Source organism: Brachionichthys hirsutus, chromosome 8, assembly GCF_040956055.1.
Source record: "Brachionichthys hirsutus isolate HB-005 chromosome 8, CSIRO-AGI_Bhir_v1, whole genome shotgun sequence".
In the NCBI taxonomy this organism is placed as follows: domain Eukaryota; kingdom Metazoa; phylum Chordata; class Actinopteri; order Lophiiformes; family Brachionichthyidae; genus Brachionichthys; species Brachionichthys hirsutus.
Window position 1 is genome coordinate 15,160,076 of NC_090904.1, and position 23,918 is coordinate 15,183,993.

General features: G+C 45.8%; 1 protein-coding gene across 1 annotated transcript in view; it reads right to left on the bottom strand.

The window, feature by feature from the left end:
* Positions 1–22,389, bottom strand: part of LOC137898213 (inositol 1,4,5-trisphosphate-gated calcium channel ITPR1-like) — a 42,808-nt gene extending 20,419 nt beyond the window's left edge. Inside the window, exons 1-38 of the mRNA XM_068742224.1 lie at positions 22,298–22,389; positions 20,031–20,101; positions 15,499–15,608; positions 14,939–15,025; positions 13,833–13,991; positions 13,264–13,362; positions 12,780–12,863; positions 12,170–12,316; positions 11,936–12,031; positions 11,780–11,824; positions 11,016–11,170; positions 10,607–10,706; positions 10,178–10,338; positions 9,940–10,081; positions 9,679–9,837; positions 9,175–9,347; positions 8,883–9,002; positions 8,352–8,546; positions 8,014–8,265; positions 7,794–7,935; positions 7,564–7,717; positions 7,281–7,471; positions 7,062–7,194; positions 6,916–6,970; positions 6,668–6,833; positions 6,369–6,542; positions 6,210–6,284; positions 5,986–6,123; positions 5,764–5,889; positions 5,479–5,679; positions 5,144–5,395; positions 4,663–4,788; positions 4,449–4,577; positions 3,156–3,276; positions 2,583–2,767; positions 2,353–2,501; positions 2,159–2,270; positions 1,483–1,518 (exon numbers count right to left, since the gene is read on the bottom strand). Coding sequence (XP_068598325.1) covers positions 1,483–1,518; positions 2,159–2,270; positions 2,353–2,501; positions 2,583–2,767; positions 3,156–3,276; positions 4,449–4,577; positions 4,663–4,788; positions 5,144–5,395; positions 5,479–5,679; positions 5,764–5,889; positions 5,986–6,123; positions 6,210–6,284; positions 6,369–6,542; positions 6,668–6,833; positions 6,916–6,970; positions 7,062–7,194; positions 7,281–7,471; positions 7,564–7,717; positions 7,794–7,935; positions 8,014–8,265; positions 8,352–8,546; positions 8,883–9,002; positions 9,175–9,347; positions 9,679–9,837; positions 9,940–10,081; positions 10,178–10,338; positions 10,607–10,706; positions 11,016–11,170; positions 11,780–11,824; positions 11,936–12,031; positions 12,170–12,316; positions 12,780–12,863; positions 13,264–13,362; positions 13,833–13,991; positions 14,939–15,025; positions 15,499–15,608; positions 20,031–20,101; positions 22,298–22,389 — 5,112 coding nt within the window. The remainder of the gene's footprint in view (positions 1–1,482; positions 1,519–2,158; positions 2,271–2,352; positions 2,502–2,582; positions 2,768–3,155; positions 3,277–4,448; positions 4,578–4,662; positions 4,789–5,143; positions 5,396–5,478; positions 5,680–5,763; positions 5,890–5,985; positions 6,124–6,209; positions 6,285–6,368; positions 6,543–6,667; positions 6,834–6,915; positions 6,971–7,061; positions 7,195–7,280; positions 7,472–7,563; positions 7,718–7,793; positions 7,936–8,013; positions 8,266–8,351; positions 8,547–8,882; positions 9,003–9,174; positions 9,348–9,678; positions 9,838–9,939; positions 10,082–10,177; positions 10,339–10,606; positions 10,707–11,015; positions 11,171–11,779; positions 11,825–11,935; positions 12,032–12,169; positions 12,317–12,779; positions 12,864–13,263; positions 13,363–13,832; positions 13,992–14,938; positions 15,026–15,498; positions 15,609–20,030; positions 20,102–22,297) is intronic.
* Positions 22,390–23,918: the final 1,529 nt, after the last annotated feature.

Genomic DNA, 23,918 nt, shown 5'->3' on the forward strand with positions numbered 1-23,918 from the left:
ACACACACACACAGGTGAAGAAGGGGAGATTGAAAGTGTCCTGAACTCGTTTAGCTCTTACATACGTCTGGCATCCAAAGAGCAATGGATTTAGCTGATAATCGCCTCCCTGACATTTAGCTATCGTTTGGTATGAGCACACTGGGCAGGTCAAAATTACGTCCCAATTAAAACAAAAATGCCTAAAATGATGAAAATATAAGATACTCCCGTGTAAACTGCTGCCTGTGACCCATTTAAGCCACGTTTCCTGTTCGGCGAGCTCACGGCAGTTTCTCCGGAAACGCGCACGGTGCTGTGCTGCCTTAATCAAAAGGGCAGCAGAGGAGCCAAAACGCACGCCTGAATATCACACCTCCGCAAATACTCACAGCCAACCTCCTCTTGTTTACACAAAGTCGGCTTGTGTTTGCTGCCATGTGAATGGAGTTGAGTAAATGTGAAGGGGGGGTGCTTCTAGTACGTGGATCGAGAGAGATGCAACATTTAACCGTTGAGTAAAGCCATCAGGCCTTCACCGCCCAAGCTCGTGTGGGTAAACAACTCCACCATTTTATTGGCAATTACTGCTGAAGGTCACGCGTCGGCAAAGGGGTAGAGTTCCAGCAAGAAAAAAAACACCCTGGTTCTTATGTAACCCCAACCTAGGATGGGCAGGGAGCCAGGAACCGTGCAGCTCTAAGGCCAGGAAATGTAGGACACCCCCTCAATGCCTGCCACACACATTCATTAATACCCGAACACACACAGGGCAATACAGCGTGCACAGTCACACTGCCTCCTTCTGGTGGCTAAAGGACACGTATTCCTTTACCCTCCTGCATTAACATCCAGATATTTGTTCATTTTATTAATGTTTTATGTCTAATTAGTGTTGGTGGAGATTCTCTCTCCTCCAGGTCAACAGTAATCCCCGAAGGTCAAGCGTTCGCTTGAACAATGCATGAAACAAATTTAAACCTGAAACCGCTGCTTCAGGGATTTCCAATGAGTATAAGGCCATGGCTTCATTACACGCGGGTTTTATATCAATTGCTTGAAGGATAAATAAATGTGACAGCAGTATAAGGGTGGATTTAAAGTTTAAAAATGTCCCAAAATGACTTTCACAAATATAATGATGCCTGCAGTGGCAAGAGTTGTTACGCATAATTGCCCATGTATGGAGGGGTGGGGGGTGAACACAAGTTCAACCAGGGCAGTTTGCTCGGCACATTACTGTGGAACTTGGAATAACACAAGTCTGTAGTGCATTAGAAATCTCCCTGAACTACATCTCTCTTTCACTGTTTTCATTTCAGTTCATGGCAGTCACAGTAGGACAGAACCAGCTAACAGCTACTTGCTAACAGCATTGCCTAGACCCCCCCCACAGGTACAGCACACAGCATCTGCCACAGTGCAGTTACAAAACTACCAGTGTTACACATAAATGACAGACAACAACTACGGAATGTAAGGCATGAAGAAAAGAGAAACAACCTTAGGCATATCCATCTCATCATCAAAGGCCCTGAGCTGAAAGAGAACAGAGTTTAAAGATGGTTAGATAACAACACAGAACGACAGCACATGTCAGTGATCAATAACAAGTTGGCCTGCTGTGTCGAGACAATCGCTCAATAACTTCAGCAGCACGGATGAGATCGTATTTGTGGATATCACAGTCAGGACTTAGGACAGGTTCAGCACTGCTGGCTGCCAGGCGAACGTGACAGAGGGAAGCTAAGGCCCCTGAGGCGTCGACATTCTCTCAGCAGGTCAGTGTGATGCAGCAGACATGAAAATGCTCATTTTAGTGCTTTTGCGGAGCTTCATAGAAGTTATTTAAGTTCTTCTTAAATGGAATCCTTGAGATCTGAGTGTAATTTGAAAAGAAAGAAAACAAAAACCCACGCCCAATTTTGATCGCTCCTCACCGGCCATCCATGCCGGTTGAAAGTCAGCGGCTCCTTTGTGGTCACCAGTGACCAAATTTTAGATGGGTGGAGCCAGACATTCTCCCCGCCCCCACCTAAAGCAGCTGACCCTAACTGAATGCATTTTCTTTAACTGTATTTATGCATTTTAAACAGTAAAATATGCACATATGCACAGTTGTTGAGGTGAAGCTGAAGTTTATAACCCCGGCATTCCTCTGCTTGGAAGCTCCGCGTACCTTCTCTCCATAGCCGCGGTCTTTTGTCATCATCTCTCGCAGCGTTTGCAGAACTTTTATGCACAGCCTCTCCTCATTTTCCTCAAGTAGTTGCTTGGTATGTTTGATCAGCCTGCAAGCATTATAGTAATAATTAACACACTCACTCATGCATTCATAAAAGAAGAACTGAAGAGGGTGTTTTCAGAGCTCACTTGCAAATGAATCCTCCGCTTTCACACTTCTTGCGTGAGTCTGTGTTTTCCGGGAACAGCAGTTCGGGCCGGTGCAGCACATCAACCAGGACCGACAGCTCAGCCTGGACCAGGGGACGCAGACGGTCCTCGAGAGCCGACACGATGTCCTGCAGTCCAAACAAAAGAAGCGTCCTTAGGGCTTAGAGCATTCAAACATAGCTCAGTCCAAACGTGTGGGAATACAGTACCTGTAGCCTCTCGATGATGTTCCTATAGTCCCGTGAAGCGGCCACCCCAGAGTCTCGGCGTGCAGCATTGCGAGCTGAAAGCCTCCAACTCATGGCTGTTTTCTGGACAATGTTGTTGGATTTCACAAAGAGGTTGTTCACCTGGTTGTCCAGGTCGACGGGGATGGCTATGGCTCTGCTTCTGGCTGTCATGTGAGAACCCAAAAAAAGAGCATCAAGAAGTGCCACATGGGATATCTCAACACAGTTAGCACAGTCAAAGAAATACACAACATAACGTGTGACATCTGTGGAAATCGAAAAGAAAATAGTCAAATTCAGCTCAACTGTGTTGATTGTACGTTTAACTTCAAACTTTAACTTTAAAAAGCATTAAAACAAGAAAAAGGAAATTGTTTATCATGAAGACAGACAGAGGAGCTGACAGGGTTAAACATGGCTGCTGGATGATTGTCTCATTATCACACCTGTATGAGTAGCATAGCAGCATTTAACTGTTTAATACCACAGTTATAATCATTACCAGACTGTTTTTCAGAAGTCAGTCGAGGCACTGAAGAATCTTGACCTTACCAACATCAGACAGCACCTTGATGCAGTTCTCCACGGAGCCCTTCTGGAGCGGGATCAGCCAATTACAGTGGTAGATTCTGAACACAGCCTGCAACAGCTGGACAAACACTGGCTGCCTGGTCTGAGAACGGGACACAAACGAAAGGAGAGACGCTGTAGATGTTCCTGTTTATCTCGCAGGAAATAAAGTTTGGAAACTGGAAAAAAAAAATAAAAAAAATAAAAGAGGTGGTTTATTTCTTCCATGAGACCCATCAGTCCCTTAGCAGATATGTTCCCACTCCAAACTCAGTTAAAAGCAGTTCCATCTCAAGTAACACCCAAATGTGTGTTTCCCTAACTTTAACAAATCACAACAAAATACCTGAAATACTTTCCCCAATGGAGAGGCCTGCAGTAAAAAATCAACATGGAAGATAACAAGGTAAATGACACACATACTTTCATACACAAGAAATGTCACAGATAGCTGCTATTCCTGTTCCATACATTTGTAAACAATGACCCCCCCCCCCCCACCCAATGGGACACCATCACCATCAGCACTGCAAGGTCCAAACAGGCCGACTCCTGACCCCTCCCTCACCCCTCTCCAAGAGCTTCCAGGAAATTATTTTGGTGGGTTTTGCAGAAATTGCAAAAAAGATCAAAAAGACAATTAATTTTTTTTTATTCTTGCAAGGTTCAATAAAAATTTAAAAGGAAGTCATACATTTATTTATGACTTCCTTCCTGGGTCATTCAATCATTCGTTTCTGACACACAAACCAACAAAAATTGGATAAGGGTCAAATCAACCTGTTTGCAGCAATACACTAACCGGGTCTTAACTTTGTAATGTCCAATTAGCTTCAGAAGCATCCCGAAGCTCAGTATAATAAACACGATAAGTGGAAGGATAAGGGTGACAGTCATTCTCCTCCACCCATCCCAATTAGGAGACAAATTCAGGAAGCACTTAATGTGAAGAACACTGCAGTGAATGGTTTGATTCTGGGTCAGATGTGGCGTTTCCAATAAGGGACTTCTCTGGAGAGTCATGCCACTAGGCCACAATACCATGGAATACATAAGCGTGTACTGTATAACATGTCTCACCAGAGGCTGTGAGTGAGCTGGGATTTACACACGAGCATTAGCACATAGGAACTACTGAAACTCAAGCATCTATGGCGGCTCCATCCACCCAATTTTGTTCCATGTCACGTTCAAAACTGTCCTTTTGGATCAATCTTAACATTCATTCAGAGCATGGAAGATTCTCTGTGAGTTAGTTGATGGCTCCATAAATACCTGCAGGCTGGTGCTCTGGTCAGAGAAAGGTGAGCTGAAGAACGTGGTTACGATGCTCATAACGGTCTCAGTCACGTAGCGCTCCAGAACGGCGTCCACGTGCTTGCGGTCACTTGTATTATTGCACACCTGTAAACACAAAAGGCAAAGTGGGCTTGTTTCTTTTGTTGAGCTAAAAGTCCAAGTCGTCACAGAACTGGCCGGCGATCCTCACTCTGCAGATGTCAACCAGGAAGTTCTCAAAGAGTTTCCACATGTGGTTGGAGGTGTAGATCTCCTTCATTTCCACCTCTGTGTCCACGTAGCAGTGGTTCAAGAAGTTGATATAGGCAATCTTCACCTGAAAAAAAAGGTGTTGTAGTCTACGTCCAAAGTCAACAAAGAAATACCAGAGGTAGGAAACTATTCATTAATTAGAAGTAAAGGTGGGAGACACCATCAAATCAATAAGAAACAGATAGAGAAGAACTGAAAGGGCACTCGGTAGAGCTTACACCTCGGCTAGACCCAACTGCCCACGTTAAAGTCATTAAAACCTCATCCAAATTGCAATGTTGGAAGAAAAAAGAAAGGGGGATCAGCCCATGATCCATTGCTCAGTTACCCGCCCCCATCTTCCTAACATGTAAAAAAAAAAAGACCACATTGCCAACAGTCTGCCCTCCAGCTCAGCACGAGTCGGAGGCGTGTCCCACCTCAGGGATGCAGTCCTCGTGGGTGACCACGCGCACTATGTCGTCCAGCGGCAGCAGAGAATTACACTTGATCTCTGTGTAGACGTTCTTGCCCTCGGTGCAAACAGCCAGTAGCTCCACCAGGTGGATGTGGTACATCAGAGGGCTGTTCTCATCCATGCGGTCCCGCTCCGATCGCATCATGTGCACCAGCGTCTGGAAAGAGGCGCGGTCGTTGTAGAAGACCAAAACATCTTCCCCGGCATTCACCAGCTGTAAGAAGTCACAAATATGCGCCGTTATATCGGGGCCAAAGGCGACTGCAGCCTTTAGAGTTAGAAAGGTGGGGGCGTGACCTCCGCCATGACGATGTCCTGACACTTTTTGATGAACTTATTTTCTGCTTTGACGATCGTCTGAAGAAACTTGAGGTACTGGACGTTGCGGCCGTGCGTCTCGACGCAGTGGACAAAGTGCTGAACCACGCGCTCGTTAATTTCACTGCACAGCTGGAAGTTGTTCATGAATATATGCTGCATGGTGACGGCTTCTAGAATCTGAGCAGAAGGAGGGGAACGCCAGAAGCAAACATCAGCCTGCGGGCCAAGGTTAGCGGAGCGCTATCTGGCAGGGCTGCTCACCCCGGGGTTGAGGAAGAGGTTGATGTGCTTGTGCAGAAGGGCTTGGTTCTGCTGGTTGCCTGCACAGAAATTCTGTAGAAACTCGTGGGCGAGCTTCATGATATCCTGCATACGCAAATCTGCTCCCTGGGGGGCAAAACGGAGGCTCTGAAGGTTCGTGCATTTTTTCTTTTTACATAAGAATCCATCATGGAGCCTGGCTTCACTGGCAGCTCTCGATACCTTCTCGTAGGGGATCTGAAGGAGCTCGAGCACAACGGCGTGAGCCCCCATGTTCCTCAGTAACCTCTGCTGCTGCTTCCTGCTCTTCCTACCCGACAGGCCTTCTTGGACACACAGCTTGCTGAGTCGCAGCAGGATCTGGTGAAGAGAGCGAGAGAAACGTGAAGGGGCGGGGTCCCAGGATAAAAAGCGTCATGGCAGATCCGTCATACACGGATGGTCACCTCCTTCACCACCCTGTAGTTGTAACTACTGGTACTTTCTGCTTTCTTTGGCTTGTCCGTGTTTCCTGAATTGCTCTAAAAATAAAAATGAAGAAGAAAAGAAAGGCCTTAATGTAATGAAGACTCTTACTGATGGATGCATTGTCTTCTGTACTGCACCTGTTTAAGCTCCGCCTCAGTGGACAGGCCCTCCCCTGCATCCATGCCCTCGTCCGACCCCTGCCTCTTGTACACCCAGAGCTCAGACTTCTCTACAATAGAGCGCTGTTGGTCAAGATCTGACTTTATTTGCTTGTAATTCTCCACGTCTTGGCTGGTGACCAGTAGCTGCACCTGTGAAGATGCATGTTAGATTGTAACATGCAGAGCAGAGCAGAGCAGAGCAGAGCAGCCATTGACATGTTTGCATCGGTCCAATGTGCAGCAGGTGTGCTTGAATCCGTCATGTCATTGGCTACCTGCTTAAAGGCCTGCAAGACCTCCTGCCTCTGGCTGAAGTGCCTGAACAGCAGGTTGAGGGCTCTGGATACCAGAGGAGGATAGTCGTGCATGGTTAGGTGGAGCAAGACCCTCAGGAAGGTGCGGCCCCCGTGATCATCCAGATCCAGGGGGGTGTTCTCTTCACTGCACACACACACACACACGCAAATGAAAACTCCCTGTCTTTAATGCCTTTTGCTGTTCTTTCTTGTGAACGTAGGGTTACCTTCCACCAAATATCGCCTCTGCCTGCTCTTCTATGTGCTCAAAATCCAAAGCTCCTGGATTTTTAAAAAAACTGTTGTTAATAACCAAAAACACCCAAATCATTGGCCTCATAATTAAATAAATGAAGTCATAGGTTAACCTGACCTGGCATATTGTTGGGACCTTCCACTGCTCCCGTTATAGATAACTCACTCTGGGAATTGCTTTCATCAAACTCCCTCTTAAATATAGATAGGAGACAGGAGATCCTGTAATCCAGGCGCACATTCAGGATGAACTGCAGGGCAGGGCAGGAAATATGAGAGGCTGGACGTGACTACATGGTAGATGAAGGGACTGTGTCTGAAACGCTATGTTCCTCACCTGGAGGATCTCGATTATCTTGAGCTTGGTGTCCATGACCAGGATGTCCTGCTTCTCAGGCTCAGTCTGGGTCTTGACTGCGTCTCCATTGGCGCTGTTGTTTAACGTTGAGGGAAGGAAGCCTCCTCCTCTAAGGACTACTTGGGACATCAGCTCTCCTACACCATGAATGGACCGGATCACATTACTGCCTGGAAAGGAGGCCACACATGCACAATCATGACATCCGCTGCGACCTTTTGTGGATGTGCATTCATCCACTGAGGGAGGAGAGCGTTTATACCTTTACTCTCATCTACTTTGTCCGGCTTGTTGAAAGGGAACATGGTGCTGACATGGACACAGTCGAGAATAGCCAGTAGGATCTTGGTTAGTCTCAGCAGGTCACTGAAGTTATAGAAGCCAAAATAAATGGAGTTCCTGGCCAGATTCACCACCTGAACATGAAGATGGGTTATTTCATATGGTTGCTGCCAATTGTGCCAACACAATCATGACTGATACGAGACTGGCCTCAAAGGTGAGCTTGTTCTTCTCTTTATCAGAGAAAGGGAAGCTCTGGCACACCACGTCTCTCAGATAGTTTTCAACAAACTCCATGGTCTGAGAGAAACGCTCCTTTATTTCATCTTTAGATGTGCCATCGTTGTCATAGCTACGACGACACAACAAAAAGCTGTTCAGAAGAGAAATATCGGTAATAATAACTTTCACTCTTCTTGTATTTACGCACTCATCAATGGCGATCTCTGAAGGGATCTCAGACCAGAGTCGAGCGTATTTGACAGGCGTAACCTGCTCCTGAGGGTCGCGGTCCACGTGCATGTGCAGCATCATGCGGCAGAAAGAGGCTCGCAGATCATACGGGAGGTCCTCGTCAGACATGCAGCGCAGGATCAAGTCCACATCCAGCTGGCCAGATATCTTGTTGATTGCCAGGTACTGTCGGTCCAAGCACATCCTGGCAAACAGGTTCAGCTGGTACCTGCAATGAGGAACACGCAGCGGCAGTCGGGTGGTTTATGGACCATCAGCACCTGTAAAGAATATTCTTTGCCTGCTGACAACTACCTGTAATAACTGATGACCTCCTCGTCCACCTTCTGGCCCTCCTTGGCATCCTGGGCCAGTTCTCTGACGCTTTTACTTCGGATCTCTTGATTGTTGTCTTTCCAGAACAACCACACCTCCTCCTCGTCCTCCTCCGACTCCTCAGAGCTCTCGCCGAGCAGCGCTCCCTCGACCTCGAATCTGGAGAGCACGAGTCTGCAGAAGGAAGGATTTAATGGAAATGAAGGCGAAAACGTCTGAGATCAGGATACAGCTACCCCACAACATTTCATCATTAACAAAGAAAGACAAAGGTTCCTTCCCAGGTTACATTTATGTCAAATTATTCTACACCCAAGTCTTCGGTATTGATTGGTTGCAAGTCACAGCCTATCAAATATTGATATAAGATAAATCCCAAGAGGCAGAAACAAAAGCATCACATTTCAAATGTCTAAACATTTATTTTAACCATCCATCTGAAAATGATGCCGATAATCTGGGCCAATAACCAGTTAACGCGGCATCGATTGATAAGGTGCAACCACTCACTTCGTCTCTATCAGGATGTCGGCATTGGCCGGATCCAGCACCGCATTACAGATGAGCTCCTGCGTCACAGGAATGGACTTGTTCATCGACACACACAAGTCTGACAAGTAGTCCAGGAACCTGGACACACACAGATCCTTCACTTAAAGGCACCTCAGGCATCCGTGATATGTCAGCTTGCATAAAGCAGAACATCCCTCACATTGATCTATTCATGTCATTTTGCACTGATGCAGCGTTAGAGCAAAGGGGAATTGAACCTGAAACTAAAGACGCGTGTGCGTAAACAAACCTGGGCTCGCGGTTCTTTCGGACCAGGCTAACAAATGTGTCAATCTCTGCGGCGGTGATGTGCTTCTCCAGCAGCTTGCGGTTGTTATGGAGCAGAGCCGTGATCGTGTCCTCAGCCAGGACATCGTAGCCGATCTGTTTCTGCATGAAGCGAAACTGCTTGGCAATATACTCCTGCAAGGAAGACAAAAAACAAAACCTGCATTCAACATTCAGGAGAAGCATATTTATCTCTAATAAATGCACTTTAACGTGATCAACAGCAATAAACAAAAAGGTAATGCTGTGTTCGACATTATGAGACAAGTTCATATCAGTCTGTGTATTCAAAGCAGAAAATGTAGCAAGGGGACATTCCATTATGTGTTTTGGATTGAAAGATAAAAGGCTCCTTCCTTTGACAGTCAGATTTAATCGAGGCGATTTTAAATGTGCCCGTACCGCGAGCTCCAGCAGCACACATGTTCACACTGACGTTACAAAGACCAGAGGGCACACGCTGCACCTGATTCTTGCGGTAATCTTGCTGAGAGTGACGCAACACCCGGTAGCACAGTCGGCAGATGTGCCTGAAGGGGGCATGGCGCTGGTCGGCGAGCTCCTCCAGTCGCAGCATGGGCCCGTCCCCGCTGTCCATGAAAGGAGCCTGCAGCAGCTTGAAGATCTGAATGCACAGATAACACTGTGACGTGGAACCGTGATGCTTTGTGGCGGAGAGAGGAGCGCTTCTTCAAAAGAGGTTACTTTCACTGCATCAAGGCGGTACCTGCTTGAGAATATTCTGCTCTCGCATGAGTTTCTGTCGCTCCCTGTTGGGTTTGTTGACCATGATCTCAAGAACGTCCTGTCCGTTGTTGGGAATGTCCACCACAAAGAACACCAGGTCCTCCAGAAGCTTGGTGACTGCCCTGATTGTAAATGCAGAAAAAAGGCAAAGCAAGGACTAGTGGCGACCATGCGTCATGAGAGAAGCTCCTCGTGTGGATCTCCCGTGCAGTGCCTACCTCCTCTCATTCTGCGTGATGGTGCCTTTCTCCAGCTTTCCAGCGATGGAGGCCAGAACTTTACTGGCGTCATTAGCAAAGTCAAGGTCCCTGACTTCCGCCGGGGAGACGGGCACAATGGCAAAAGCCTCTTTGTCCTCTTTCAGGGCAGATGTGCCAATCTTTGATCATAAAAAAATATATATATATATATATATTGATAAAGCAATATGAGATATTAGGAGTATTCTGGATTTTTTGGGGCCGACCCGTTTCAATCCTCAGGATAAATACAAATGAAATGAAAGCTCGGCGTAGAAACTGACAACATCCGTCCTCTTTCTCATGAACTCAGAAAGAATTTCAACGCGGTACCGCAGGGTGATAAAAGCCGTCGCAGTTTCTTGGTGACACATTAACAAGCATTAGTGGAATTAAAGCGACACTCACACGAAGCATGACCGGCTTTTCCTCTTCTTTGTCAATGGGTTGATTGGTGCTGTGAACCCACGTGTTCGTGCACAGGTGTCTGAGGCGCACGTACGAGTTCCTGCAAAAAAAAAACACATTAAGATATTTGTGTTTTTTTATGATTCCATTGTAGTTTCAGAGCATAAAAAACTGCTAGCAGATACTGACAAAGAAGTAATTACTTGTGAAAAAAAATATTATAGCAGGTTGGGTGCCCTTGCGGTAAAACTGCAGTTTTTCACCTTTGCCACTCATACTGGGGCGAATGGGTAACTGGTGTAAATCAATTGAACCAGATGTAGACAAGGGCTGATGAGAGGATGGGAAACGCTCATCTCTCCACCAGGCCTGACTAAACGTCCCCATATTAACACTGTGGCCTTCCCACCTGGGTACCAGAGAGTCTCCCCCTCTTAGTGTGGTGGGATCCAGCTCAAATATGGAAGAGATGTCGTTTCCATCAGGCACAGAGACGAGGGTGTACATGACTTTGTCTGGGATATTTCTCAAACGTGCACGCAAGGCCTCCTGCTCCAACTCCAACTGCAGGAAAAGTTAAAACAGGACACGATTAACATGAAACTATTGACCATTTTTTGCATTAAAAATTCTGCCATATCTGTTCCAAGACCAATAGGAGCCTGGTATTTTGAGTGAAACTGTTGCTAGAGATTTTAGATTCAAGAGTGTGAATGTAAAATGAATCCCATAACCTTATCATTGTTTCCTTGAAGACAAATATGTTTTCAGTTAAAAGATGACTTTCCAAAGAAAACAAAGTTTTCATTCATTCAAATGCATTAAGGAGAAATTCTATTCAAATCATTCTGATCATTCTAATTACTGTCCAAGCATTTTAGGCGAGTAATTGTTCTTATAGTACAGAATCCTTAAATAAAATCTACTGGCTTATTCCTGGAATAGAATAATATTATACAAGAAATGTATAAAATAAAATAAAATAAAGAAATCATCAAGATACAAGCATATGTTTTTTGGGTCTATAGACAGACAAATAATGACAGCAAACATATTACATTTAATTCAAAACACAGAAAGATGTATTCTAAATGAAAGTCTGCCACCTGCTGGTGAATTAACTGTAATACAATCCTTTAACTTTAACAACATTGAAGTTGGTGCGGATCGTACTGAGGAGCGGGACTCCAGGCACTCTTCCTCATACTCTGGATTCACCTGCAGGAGCACAGATTGGTAGTAAATGATGTAGTTAGTAAATAAAAGAAAAGACGTTGCATTGTTCTCATCAATGCAACCGAGTGCCTGCCGTGTGTGTAGTTCCCTGACCTCTGCAGCCAGGTAGTGTCCAGTGGCCAGGTGCTTGAACCTGAACAAGCTGTTCCAGTAGCCGGCTCCACCGCGACAAGGATCGTGCTGCACAACCTGAAACCACAGACGACACACATCAGTCGCTTCGGGCATCAGCACAGGAGATTTATCCAACAGGTCCGGAGGCAAATTAAAAGCTTCTTCAAAAAGGCAAACAGTCCTGCAGGAAGAACCAGCTCTATTCGTCCTCACCTCTATCTCCCATAGGGCCTTGCTGCTGGTGGCAGAGGTAGCCGACTGGCGTCCAGTGGTGCGTAGAAAAACGTACTGTTTTTTTCTGTGATCATCACAAGTGAGGAACTTCTCCTGTTCCGCATGGAACAACCGCACCACATCGCCCTGGAGGGAGGAGGGCTCTGTCAAAGTATTCATCTTAAACTTAAAATGAGCAACATTTTGTTTTATGCTTCAGTTTCCACACAATGTATTTCTTGACAGTAGTTACGCTAATCTTTCTTTGATTAATAGAACTCACAAATAATCCATAATTTTATATATTATGTATATTTAAAGCATTCTGACTTTTTTAACATGGTCCCACTATTTCATACGTTTAGACCGCTGCTCTCGCTGGACATCACGAATATCTTTAAGTATATTTAGTGTTAAATCCGCTTATGTTTAGCCATTTAGCTAACAGTGATGGACAAACCAGAACCTTATATTCTGTGGTAGAGCATTCCAATGGGAACCTTTCCGTTCTATTCTAGAACGTTGCATTTTGAAACGAGAACCACCCGTTCTGTTATGCAACACTTCACTGAAGCGTTCGTGCTTTTCTGATAGCAGCTGGGACACAAACCCCTTTAAGGATGATCTCTTGGTTGTCGCCCCATTTCATGAACAAGACGATCTTCCAGCTGGTGTTGCAGTTGACCGAGTTCACCTGAAGAACAAAGAATCAGCATGATGGAGCTGTAAAGCACCGGCAGGAGCAGCAACGGAGGAAAGGGGTAGTTAGGATCTCATAAAGCAACTTATCTAAACTACTCCATTCATTACCGGTAATTAAGGAATTCATCAGTTTGCCTCATTATCCGAACTTGTCCAAGCCAGTTTGCTTCATTAAAATAACTGTAAGGCACTTCAAGCAGTCTATTGCTACAAGAGCGAAACAATCCAGACGCATTTTTAGACTTATGAATGTGCAAACTGAAAACTTCAGGATTGCCAGGATGATAATCCTGAGTTGTTTCACATCAAAGAGCTAAAAACAGGAAAAACACACAATTAGATTACACAAAAGCATCAGAGGAGTGAAGATGAGATCAGTGACTCCTTCAAACCTCATTGCATCCTGGATTATCCACGAGCTGGTGCGTGCTGGCGTGGAGCGGCTGACCCGCGTTCACTGGATTCAGCACCACTTTGTCTCCGATCACTACCTGCAGATCACGCACAGAACGGACTAAATAAAATACTCAAACGGCGAAATGAAGTCACTCAAAAGCACAATCCAAAAAGAGACTGGGATGTACTCGACATTGCACACACGCATATTCAGCATCGACTGATGTGGAAGGCCTCCAATTGACTTCTTCTGTCTGAGGCTCCCGCTCGGCCTGGTGCCACACATTCCTCAAAGCCCTTATTTTGTCACCAGCCACTACTTCCTGCCGCGGGGAGTGACGAGCCAGGTGACCAGGTTGGCACAGACGCGGTCACGTGGATGCCCCACATTGAGGATTAGAATGACGCACCTCTGACCCTCCTGCCGTTTGGCCTCATGCTACTTATTTTCTGCTGCACGCGCGTGTTTGAACATGCAAACAGGGTAACATGCTGACGTGAGTGGCGTTATTTGCTTTCCTGCAGTGCACCGCATGCCCCGAGGAGAACACGCACAGTGACTCACGCTGTCGCCGATGGAGCGCAGCTTGTAGAAGGGTTGGATGTAGAACCAGGACCCCTCATTTCCGGCGGTGTCCAGCATCACCCTCATGGCATTCTTTTCCAGCAGAGCCGGCAAGCGTTTGTTCACCGTCAGGTATTTGTTGCTCTTCAGGTGAAGGAGCTGCGTAGAAACGGGATAAAGAAAAAGAGCCGCCGCTTAGCCATAAAATGAGTACGGTTCTAGAATCTAGATCATTTGTGGCTTATTCTAAGATTTTGCCTCTGCGTCATGAAATTAATTGCTGAGTCTGCCCCGCCGGTATTCTGCTTTGGATAGATAGACGCTTATTCATATCATATAAACATGAGGAGTCTCCATGGCCGCAGGAAGTTTCAGTCCGACTCATTTCTGTTCGCTCTGTGCCAAACCTTATAGCTACAACTTTGAAACACTAGAATATGCTATTTATGCAATTACTTTTTGTCTGAGGGTAGATTTAAGCGCACGTTCAGCACGCACTCAAGTTGAGGCTCATTTCAATAGATGTTGATTAAAGCGGCTCCACTGAATTAAACTGAGACCTCATGGAAAGTCGAGTCCGACTCAATACCGAGCAGATGGCAGCGAGCTTGGAGTTACCATCCAAGCCATCCGACTCTACTTGAGTTTCTCATGTCTCACACACATCCAAGAAAAAAAAAGTTCAGTAAAATAGATATACAGAATAGAAATAGACACATAGTTAACGACAGGGGGCAACGAACAGAGAACCTTTATGCGCGTACAGGAGAAAACAAAACAACATTTACTCAAGTGATTCTGTGAATTGTGAAAAAAGAAGATGTTAACTTTTCGTTATCCCGGAGACTGTATATTCTAGATTTTCAGATTTTCATGAGCTGTCAGCCATAATTATCTCAATGAAAAAAGAGAGAGAAAGTGTCATTGTTTGATTAGAATTCAAGATGGGGAAAAAAAACTTTAAATATAAAATACTCCATCAGCAAGAAGCGCGTGTTCTGGTGTAATTCACTCAAACAGTTTGGACTAATGCAATTACAGAAAGGCGTTGTTCTGGTGTCTGGTTGCTGTGCTGTAGACAGCTCTGCGGCGCTGCAGCAACAAACCTGAATGACATTCCCGTACTGAATCACGGTTCCAAGCAGCTTTTTGTTCTCAGAGTCATTCTGCTTCTTTTCCAAGTCAGCTGCGTGCTGCGAGAAAAGAATGGCACAGAAAGATAAGACATTAAACCGCTTGCTTTGCTCAGCTTCACCCACTTCTCTGCTAAGAGGTAATCGGATATGTTAGCCGACAAACGTTTCAGCCAACATAAATGCTTCAAGAGAGAGGCTTTCATTTTAAAACTCTGGCTCAAGTCTCCATGGAAATGCAGGAGAGATTGCAATCTCCCAGTACACAGACAGCAAATTGCTTTAAATGGTATTGTAACGCAGGAAAGAGAGCGTGGAGGGCAGAAAGTTAGGAGCGAATCTCCTCTGAAAATATGCACACGCCTGAATGAAACTTTCCTTTCATATTTATTGACTTGAATCTCACCCATCTCTACCGCGAGCCTCATGCAACCCTACGTTCCCCGAAGCCTCTGAGGCCGAGGACAGCTCTACATGACGTCTGCAGGTCTGCAGTGACAGCAGGGAGGCGAGCTTGTCGTCAGCTTGCTTACATGGAGCTTGTTGAGGAGCACCGCGTCCGTGTTCCCTCCAGGCTTCGCTGCTTTCCAGAATTGCTTCTGGGCCGAGTAGCGGTTCATGGGACACAGTCTGAACAGACAGTCTGAGCAGAAAGACGCAGACGGAATTAAATGCAGACAGAGAAACCGAGTGCCGACCGACCACAGAGTTTATAGCCAGCAGGGGAACATGGGCTCACATGAAAAGAGGAGAAAACAAGAACAATACCGACAGACAGACAGACAACGAGCAGATACAGCCTAAAAGACATTCATAAAAGAGAGAACTGGCTTCTCATTAGTGAGAAAAGAAACGAGCCAAACTCCATGGAGATCAAAGGGCTTCACTCCAGGGAGGGATGGGATGCGTGGTGTGTTTGTACACATGATTAAACAAGTTACACAATGTGCTTCAATCTGAGACAAGTGACACCACACACTACCGCACGCCTGTGTACATTCTGCAGCAGCACCACTGCCTCACTATGTCTGCTGTCTGTGACAGCCGTCATCAGATCGAGTCTGGCGGTCATTTTCACCGGTCCTGGAGGACCCAGCTGGACGTCCCTTCACTTGCATGCGAGTACAGTTTTTAGTGAACCAGTTCCTCCGGGTTACCAAGCGGCATGGAGACTGTAACCGAACGGACCGTTTAACTCGCGAGTTAAAACTTTTGGCCATCAGGAACTAGTTGGTCCGAGCCCCGCCTTTCCTCTCACATCATCGCTCATCAGCTCGAAGCTCTCCATTCTGAGACGGCAAAAAGAGGGGCAGAAAGAACAATCTGCACATCCTTTCCCCCATTCTCTCTCTCTCCTGTTTCAGCAGCAGCAACATGACCAAATAAGGCCAGCCAAGAGAAGGGGAGAGGGATGACAGGGAGAGAGGCGAGGGTGGGGACTCCCCACACCCGCCATACGCCTCCCCCCCGGTTGATTTTCTACCATCCCTCCTTCTCCTGTCTAAATTCCTCTAACCATTTCACACACAACTCTATCCCTCAGAGTTAATGCTCTCTATGTCACAAATCTTCCTCCTCCTCAGAGCCCTCATCAGATATGGTTTACTTTAGTTTGTCCTAAAATTACACTTAAAAACAACAAAGAAAGGAAGTGAAAGAGAAACAAGGAAGGCAGGAAGAGAGTGAGAATGTGACACAGAGAGAGCACAGAGAGGAAAAGGAGATCCTTGGTGCTGCATATGAAATAAACGCCCACTCACTGGCACCCCGGGGGCCACACAGAGACAGACAACCATTCACACTTAGGGTACCACTTAGGTGTTTTTGGAGGTGGGAGGAAACGTACAAAACTCCAATCAGGCTGTAAATGAAAGATATACACATAGTTGTCAGCAGCTGCAACTTCCTGCATGAAGTAGGCGGGGCTTAGGTTGTTCAGATGCAGCTCGGACTAAAGCTGCTGCTCCTTTATGTCGAAAGCAGCCAGGCGGGCCGCTTCTGGAATCCATTTAGGATGCCTCATGGGCCCCTCCCTTTCGATGCATTCCAGGCATATCCAACTTGGAGGAAGACTCTGGACTGACCCAGAACTCGCTGTAGGGATTACGCATGGCTGGAACTGCTTTGTGCCATATGTATGCAATCCCTACAGCGACAAGCCACCCAACTAGTCTGCAGCCCGTCTTCACGCTGCAGAAGCCACTGGAGTTCACAACAAATATTGAGGGAAAGGAGGTTAATGAGGTTTAAATCTTTCATGCCAAACATGACAGTAGGGAAACTAAAGATGCAAATGAGATGACAAGAGCAGTAAAAGAATGACAACCCCAGATTTGTAAACTTGTAAAAGACACTATTATGATCTCAGCAATAAAAATATCAAGCTGATGGAAAAACAAACATAAAACACAAAATGATCTTATTTCTGCAGAAACAGGTAACGTTTTCATCATTTCTTAGCCTTTGCCAGCCTAGATTCTTTAGAAATACCTCATTCACCTCATGCACAAAGACAGACATCTCATCACCCCCTGAGAAACGCTGTCCCAGCTGTTTGTCAGTGCACTCCGTTCGACTCCGTCAACCATCTGAATGTGTGCAGGTAAATCGTTTGGTTGATGGTGTACTTTACATCAGGAGGAAATGATAAAACATGATGGTACCACTAAGGAGGATTATCTCTTGTCAGTTGTGTCTCTCAAAAAAGCTTGAATACCGTTTACTCTGCCAGAAAAAAACCCAAATGAGTCAATGAAGAAGAAATAAACATGCGAGTCCACACGCCATAGCGTGCTTGTGGACGTTAGAGCAAAGAAAAACCTGTTTCTTTGTATGGTTTTAATCATGTTTGCAGTACGTGAGGGCCATTGTTGCAAACTTCAAAGTCATCTGGTTTCAGGATTGTTAATGTTAATCCTGGCCCATTATATAAATGGCTGCTTCTTACCATTATTGGTATTCAATTATTAAAATATATTATATTGTATACCGGTATATTAAATATAGCTTATTAAATATTTAGTAATCTATCCTATATATAAATGTTCCTTCATTGTTTTGTTTGTTTTTCATTGTTTTTTCCCATTATTAGTATTCCAAAAGATATGCAATTTTAGTTGTATTATGGGGGTGGGATTTGATATGTTTTCTTCTTCCCACTCCTTTTCAAGCACTATATAATGTATTATTTGCTATTTTTGTGTACATGACCTTTGGTGTTTGTTTTGGACATATTTATTGGGTTTTTGTTTCTTTGGTCAAAATATGGTTTCTTGTACACGAAAAGGTATAATTTATTTTAATTTTTTTTCTGCTTGAAACAAACAAATAAACTAAACTAAACTAAGGATTGACTCAGAAAACTCGCCTGACTTTTCACAAAACTTACTGTTTTACTTAAAAAACACAGACAACGAGACGAAGAGATGAAAAAACAAATAAGCCACAAACAGATAATTGCAGAATTTGTTTAAGAGAAGAATATTCAAAGAAGATTATTTTGTCAAAACTGATGAAGGTCCTTCAGACACAAACTTCACACAACAAATTTCCACATGCTGAATGGCTAGAAACTGATTTTTCTGCGTAAAATCAATAAATAACTGTAAGGCTGGCTTTTCTGTTCGTTCTCCTGCCAGTCCTCAGTCGCCATCATCATCTTTTTCTCCTTTCTGCTAGGCACTCAAAGTAACACAAGGGCCTCTTCTGGTCATGACCAGCTGATGCGGTGAAGGAGTCAAGAAACCCCACTTTACCTGCCCTCGTAGTTTGTGTGCAAGTTGCAAAGCCACAGACACGACAGCAAAAAAGAAAAAGATCTTTGAATGTCCAGCTTTAGCCACCACTTCATTTAGCCCATGTGTGTTTTTAATCCCACAGAGATTCTGGATAAAAGGCAGGCCAAAGATTCGAACACGCATCCGAAATATTGTGCAACACGCCCCCACCCAGTGTCCTGCAGGGTTCAAATGTAGAACAGGCCTTTTTCATTATGTGCTTTGAGCTCCTCATGATGACTTTCAGAAGTTAATTGAGGGGAAAGCTAAGTGTGGGAGGGGTTTAGATTATTTTAGTCAAAGTGATTAGTGGAAGCCTTCCTGTTAGTGAGCCAACAGGCAGCTCCGTCACAACAACCATGTTTACTACCGAAAACGGTTGTACAAAAGATTAGACTTTAACTCTCTTGTCCCGTTGCTCATAAACGCACATTTCAACAGAGTCCCACTCAGTTACGGCGGGATGCTACACACAGCGCCGAAACAACAAGGGTTCCTATTCCTCCTGGAGTCGACGATTATCTCTAGGAGCAGACAGCCTTGTCCTGGGACACCAAAGACCAGAGATGAGCCATCTCACGCTTCACATTCAAGTTTTCTACTTGCTAAATACAGCATACTCTGTTGAACTGGCAGAAAGCCTCCAGCCGCTCGGTGGAGAGTGCAAAAAAAAAAAAGAGACTGCTCATAAAAGCTGCCCTGGTTGATCAATCAGATTTTACCTGCCAATGTTCAAAATGTTACATCCAGTAGTGACCCCCCCCCCCCCCCCCCCCCATAAAAAGGAGTTTAAAAAAAATGTTTTACAAGAGACACAACTCAAGCCTTAAATACATCCATGTTTTCACCAACATCAGAACTCGCCTCTCCCCGGAGATGCAAACACACAAGCTGAGAACCAAAGGTCATGAATTCAACTTCCTGTACAGAAGCTAATATTAGCAGCAGAAAAAAACCCATCAAGCCTTTTGGTTGAAAAACAGCATTTCTAGCGAGTCGTTTTCCGACATCAGAGCCGATTCAGTCCAGCTGCCTCTACCTCCACGGATGAGGCGTGCGTCAGCCCTCACAGCTATGCTAACACATGCACGGATTCAAACACGCTCACACACAGCCCTGTGGGCAGAGACACTGTGGCTGTTACCAACGAAACACAGCATAACACATTCAGCGGCGTCCCTCGAGCAAAGCCCGAAGTATAAACCAACAGCGTTCAGCTGGATGATGTCAGGCCGGAGGAGGAAGAGGGGCCGGAGGAGGAAGAGGGGCCTCCACTCAGGGCCACCTACCTCGGAACTTCTTCGGAGGATTGCTGAGGTCTCCGGCATCGGGCTGCACGACGCAGCGGTCGTCCACCAAGCTGTGGACGGAGACACATAACACTTAATTAGATATCTTTGCATTTTGTTTTGCACTTTTTGGCTTTTTGCTTGAAGTTAAATCATTTTAGAATCTTTGATGGGGTTTCTTAAACTTCCATGATTGTAAACTAAACAGATTTGATTAGTAGTTTGGTTGGAAATATATAAGTATTTCGCTGTTTTTGTGTCATCTATAGAACTAATGTTTAAAGGCAAGGAAACTCCACTAAAAAGATTTATGGTTAAAAAAATAACGAGTATTATAACTTCAAAGATTAATTAACAATACCGCAAAAATAATTTATAAACACAAAAAACAAAATGCAAATTACTAAGTGTTATTTGCATTTGAAAAGCTGGATGTAGGGAACATTTAATACTTTATATCTGCACTTGATGCAAAATTGGTATCGAGTGATTTTGAAATCAACAACACAGAAAGCATCAAAAGAATGCCAGATGTGTGAGACTCTGCCGGTCTGTTCGTAACACAAAAAAATGAAACACACAAAGTGTGGACGCAGGCCAAGTCGCACGTCCATGTCGGTGCCTTTCCTGGAGAACGTCTGCAGTCTGATTACCCCGTTGCTCGGTTCACCTCAAGGAAGGAGGGGGCAGACTTTGATAAAAATTGAGAATGTTACAAACTAATTATACCGGGACCCATGCAGGGGGTAATCTCCATTGGGGCGATGGTGCAGGTGGTCGAGAGGGTCGTCCTATGATCGAGAGGTTGGTGGTTCGATTCCCGGCTCATGCACATGTGTAAACTGTCGTGTCCTCAGGCAAGACACTTCACCCACGTTGCCTGGGCGCATGCGCAGACCACGGTTAGAAAGTGAAACTGCCGTAAACCAAATTGCCCTCCGAGGGACAAATTAATAAAAAGTACTTAGTTAGTCGTTGACGCACTTTAAAGATTTATTACCCTCGCCGAAGCGGAAGCGAGGGTATTGCAATTGGGCGCGTTTGTCTGTCTGTTTGTCTGTCCGAGCGCATAACTCAAAAACTAGTAACCCAATCGACTTGAAATTTTTACACAAGCAAGGTTCTGTCCGTGGCTCGGTCCCCCCCGAGAATGGCCTTGATCCGGATCCGGATCCAGATTCTAGAATTATTTTTACATCAGGAATTGTGCCTGTGCTGTAAACTGTCACTTTAAGAGGGAGGGACACGAATGGCATGATGGGAAAAAGAGTCCAGAAGGAGTCTTGTAGTACGTTCCGGAGCAGCAAGCTAGAGCAGGTTTGGCCCCTCTGATCCGGAAGCCCTGTTTACTGTCTCACAAGATCCAATAGTCTTTTGGAGGCGGGGTCTGCAGTCTCTGATTGTCCTTCTAGTTTTTAACATGCTTTATCTCCAGTTAGAAAATGGGAAGTGGGAATAACTGCTCTGGTGAGGATGAGCTCTCCCTGCAGGGGGTATAGATGATCTGCTGAATCGTATGGATCCCAGCCCAAACTGTCATGACAGATTTGTAAAATATGTGCCCTTGTATAAGCGCGCGTGTGTGTGTGTGTGTGTGTGTGTGTGTGTGTGTGTGTGGGAGGCAGTGGAACTCGAGAAATGCCACAAAGTCTTCAGGGTGACTCAGTCTTTGTTGTAGTTTTGCCATTTTGCGGGGGGGGGGGTTGTGGACACTGGTCACACTATGACAGCATTATCGATGCACATGAGAGCTTCATGTGATTATGTTGTGGTCTCCACCGTCCAATCACGGATGCACACTTTCTCTCGCTGTGGCTCGTGGGCGGAGCACCGCCTCCTCATACGCTGGCCTCCAAGCCCACTCCTGAGACATTCTGAACACGCGCACACACACACACACACACACACACACACACACACACACACTTCTTCCAGCACCGTGATGGTGCGATCAGTAATGCTCAAAGCACCGCTTCAAAGAACGACTTTGTTCCGCAGGAAAACAAAAAAAGGAAAATTGCACCCGATCGTTTCCCCCTTCATGTTAATCTGTCGCTAATAGATGGGAAGTGATGCAAGCAAACACACAACTGATACACACAAACACAGAATCAGAAGCAAACGGCTCCAGAAGTCCAGACTCTTTAAAATAAATAAAGCTGAAGCGTTGTCTCTGCTGGTGCGACTCCCTTCTCTGTGAATCGTGGCCAGCTTGCAGCAGCACACAAACAATGATGATGATGACGATGATGATGATGACGACGTACCCCAGGGTGCTGATGAAGCCATTGGTGGATCCCTCGGCGTAGAGGGAGCAGATATCCCCAATGTGCAGGAAGCTGGACATCTTATCCGACATGCTCGTCACGCGGTGAAGAGCTGCAGCGGAGGAGAGATAAACGCACTAATTATGATCTGGGGCAGACATGGGCAAACTAAGGCCCGGGGGCCATATACGGCCCGTTAGGCTTTATAATACGGCCCGCCAAATTTGTCCAAATAATATCACTAAATAAAATGTTATTATAAACCTCATTCATTTTACCTTTTTCCCTGTAATGCTGCCTGGAAAAGGCCAAATCCTTTCATGTGATGGCTTTGACATGTCATTTATATTAGTTCACACACACACTCCATCCATCTGTTCCTGGCCCGGCCCCTCTGTCAAATTTTAGGACCCATTGTGGCCCGCGAGTAAAAAAGTTTGCCCACCATTGATCTGGGGTGTCACGTTGGCTTCCATTTAGAGACCAACAAACAAACATCAAACAAACAAACAACAAACAAACAACAAACAAACAAACAAACATCAAACAAACAACAAACAACAAACATACAAACATCAAACAAACAACAAACAAACAACAAACAAACATCAAACAAACATCAAACACCCAGCGGGCAGCCTCTGAAAAAGCAGCACTAAAACCTGAACAATTGGATAATAGTATAAACTAAACGGTGCAACAAGATGACCTTTGATTGGACCACAGCGCACGGAGTCGTTGTTGTTTTTTCAGGCGTTTGACTAAATCTGGACGCATTTTTTTAGACGTCTTGTGGAGAAACTAACGCACGAATCAAGGCTCGTGCAGAAGCCGCGGCGGCGCTGCGTCGCTGGACGCGGATCGTTCATGATTGGGAGCTGCGGGTTTCGCACCTGCAGCAGCTCGTCGTCTGCAGGTCCACCGGGAGCTTCCGGCGTCGACTCGATCCAACGGGACGTGAACCGCGGCTCCGCTCGACCGGCCGTTCGCTGCTCCTGTTCAGCCGGCAATTAAAGCCCAATAAAGGAACGCGCGTTGTTTGTTTGCGTGTTTGTTTCTGTCATCGTGAACGCATCACAGCCGCCGGTCGTGACGTGTGAACTCCTTTTAAGGAGAGGAGCTGTGAAAGTTGTGCGCGTAACTTTACCCCCGTTAGGCGTAAAGGCTCGTGCGCGACGCGTCCTCGGGGTCGGCTAAGACATGACTGTCCCTCCTCTCCGGTCCACCGCGGCTCTGATCCGGTCCCTTTGACAGCTGCGTGGGTTCTGCGGGTCCGGCGGCACGGAGCACCCCGACTCCTCTTCTCCTCTTCTCCTCCGCTCCTCCGCCTCCTCTTCTCCTCCTCCCCCCCTCCTCCTCCTCCTCCTCCTCCTCCTCCTCCTCCTCCTCCTCCTCCTCCTCCTCCTCCTCCTCCTCCTCCTCCTCCTCCTCCTCCAAGGACAACCCTTCATGTCTCACCGCCTTCAGCGGGAAGCCTTGATTTGCGATGGAAAATGTTTTTTCCGCTTTGCTGGTTGGTTTGTTTGAATAATTGCGTCATCATCTACGTCACTGGCTCATGTTGAATTTAAACAACAAGATGTTTACAGCCCAAAAGAATGTCCCGGTTCTAAACAAAAAC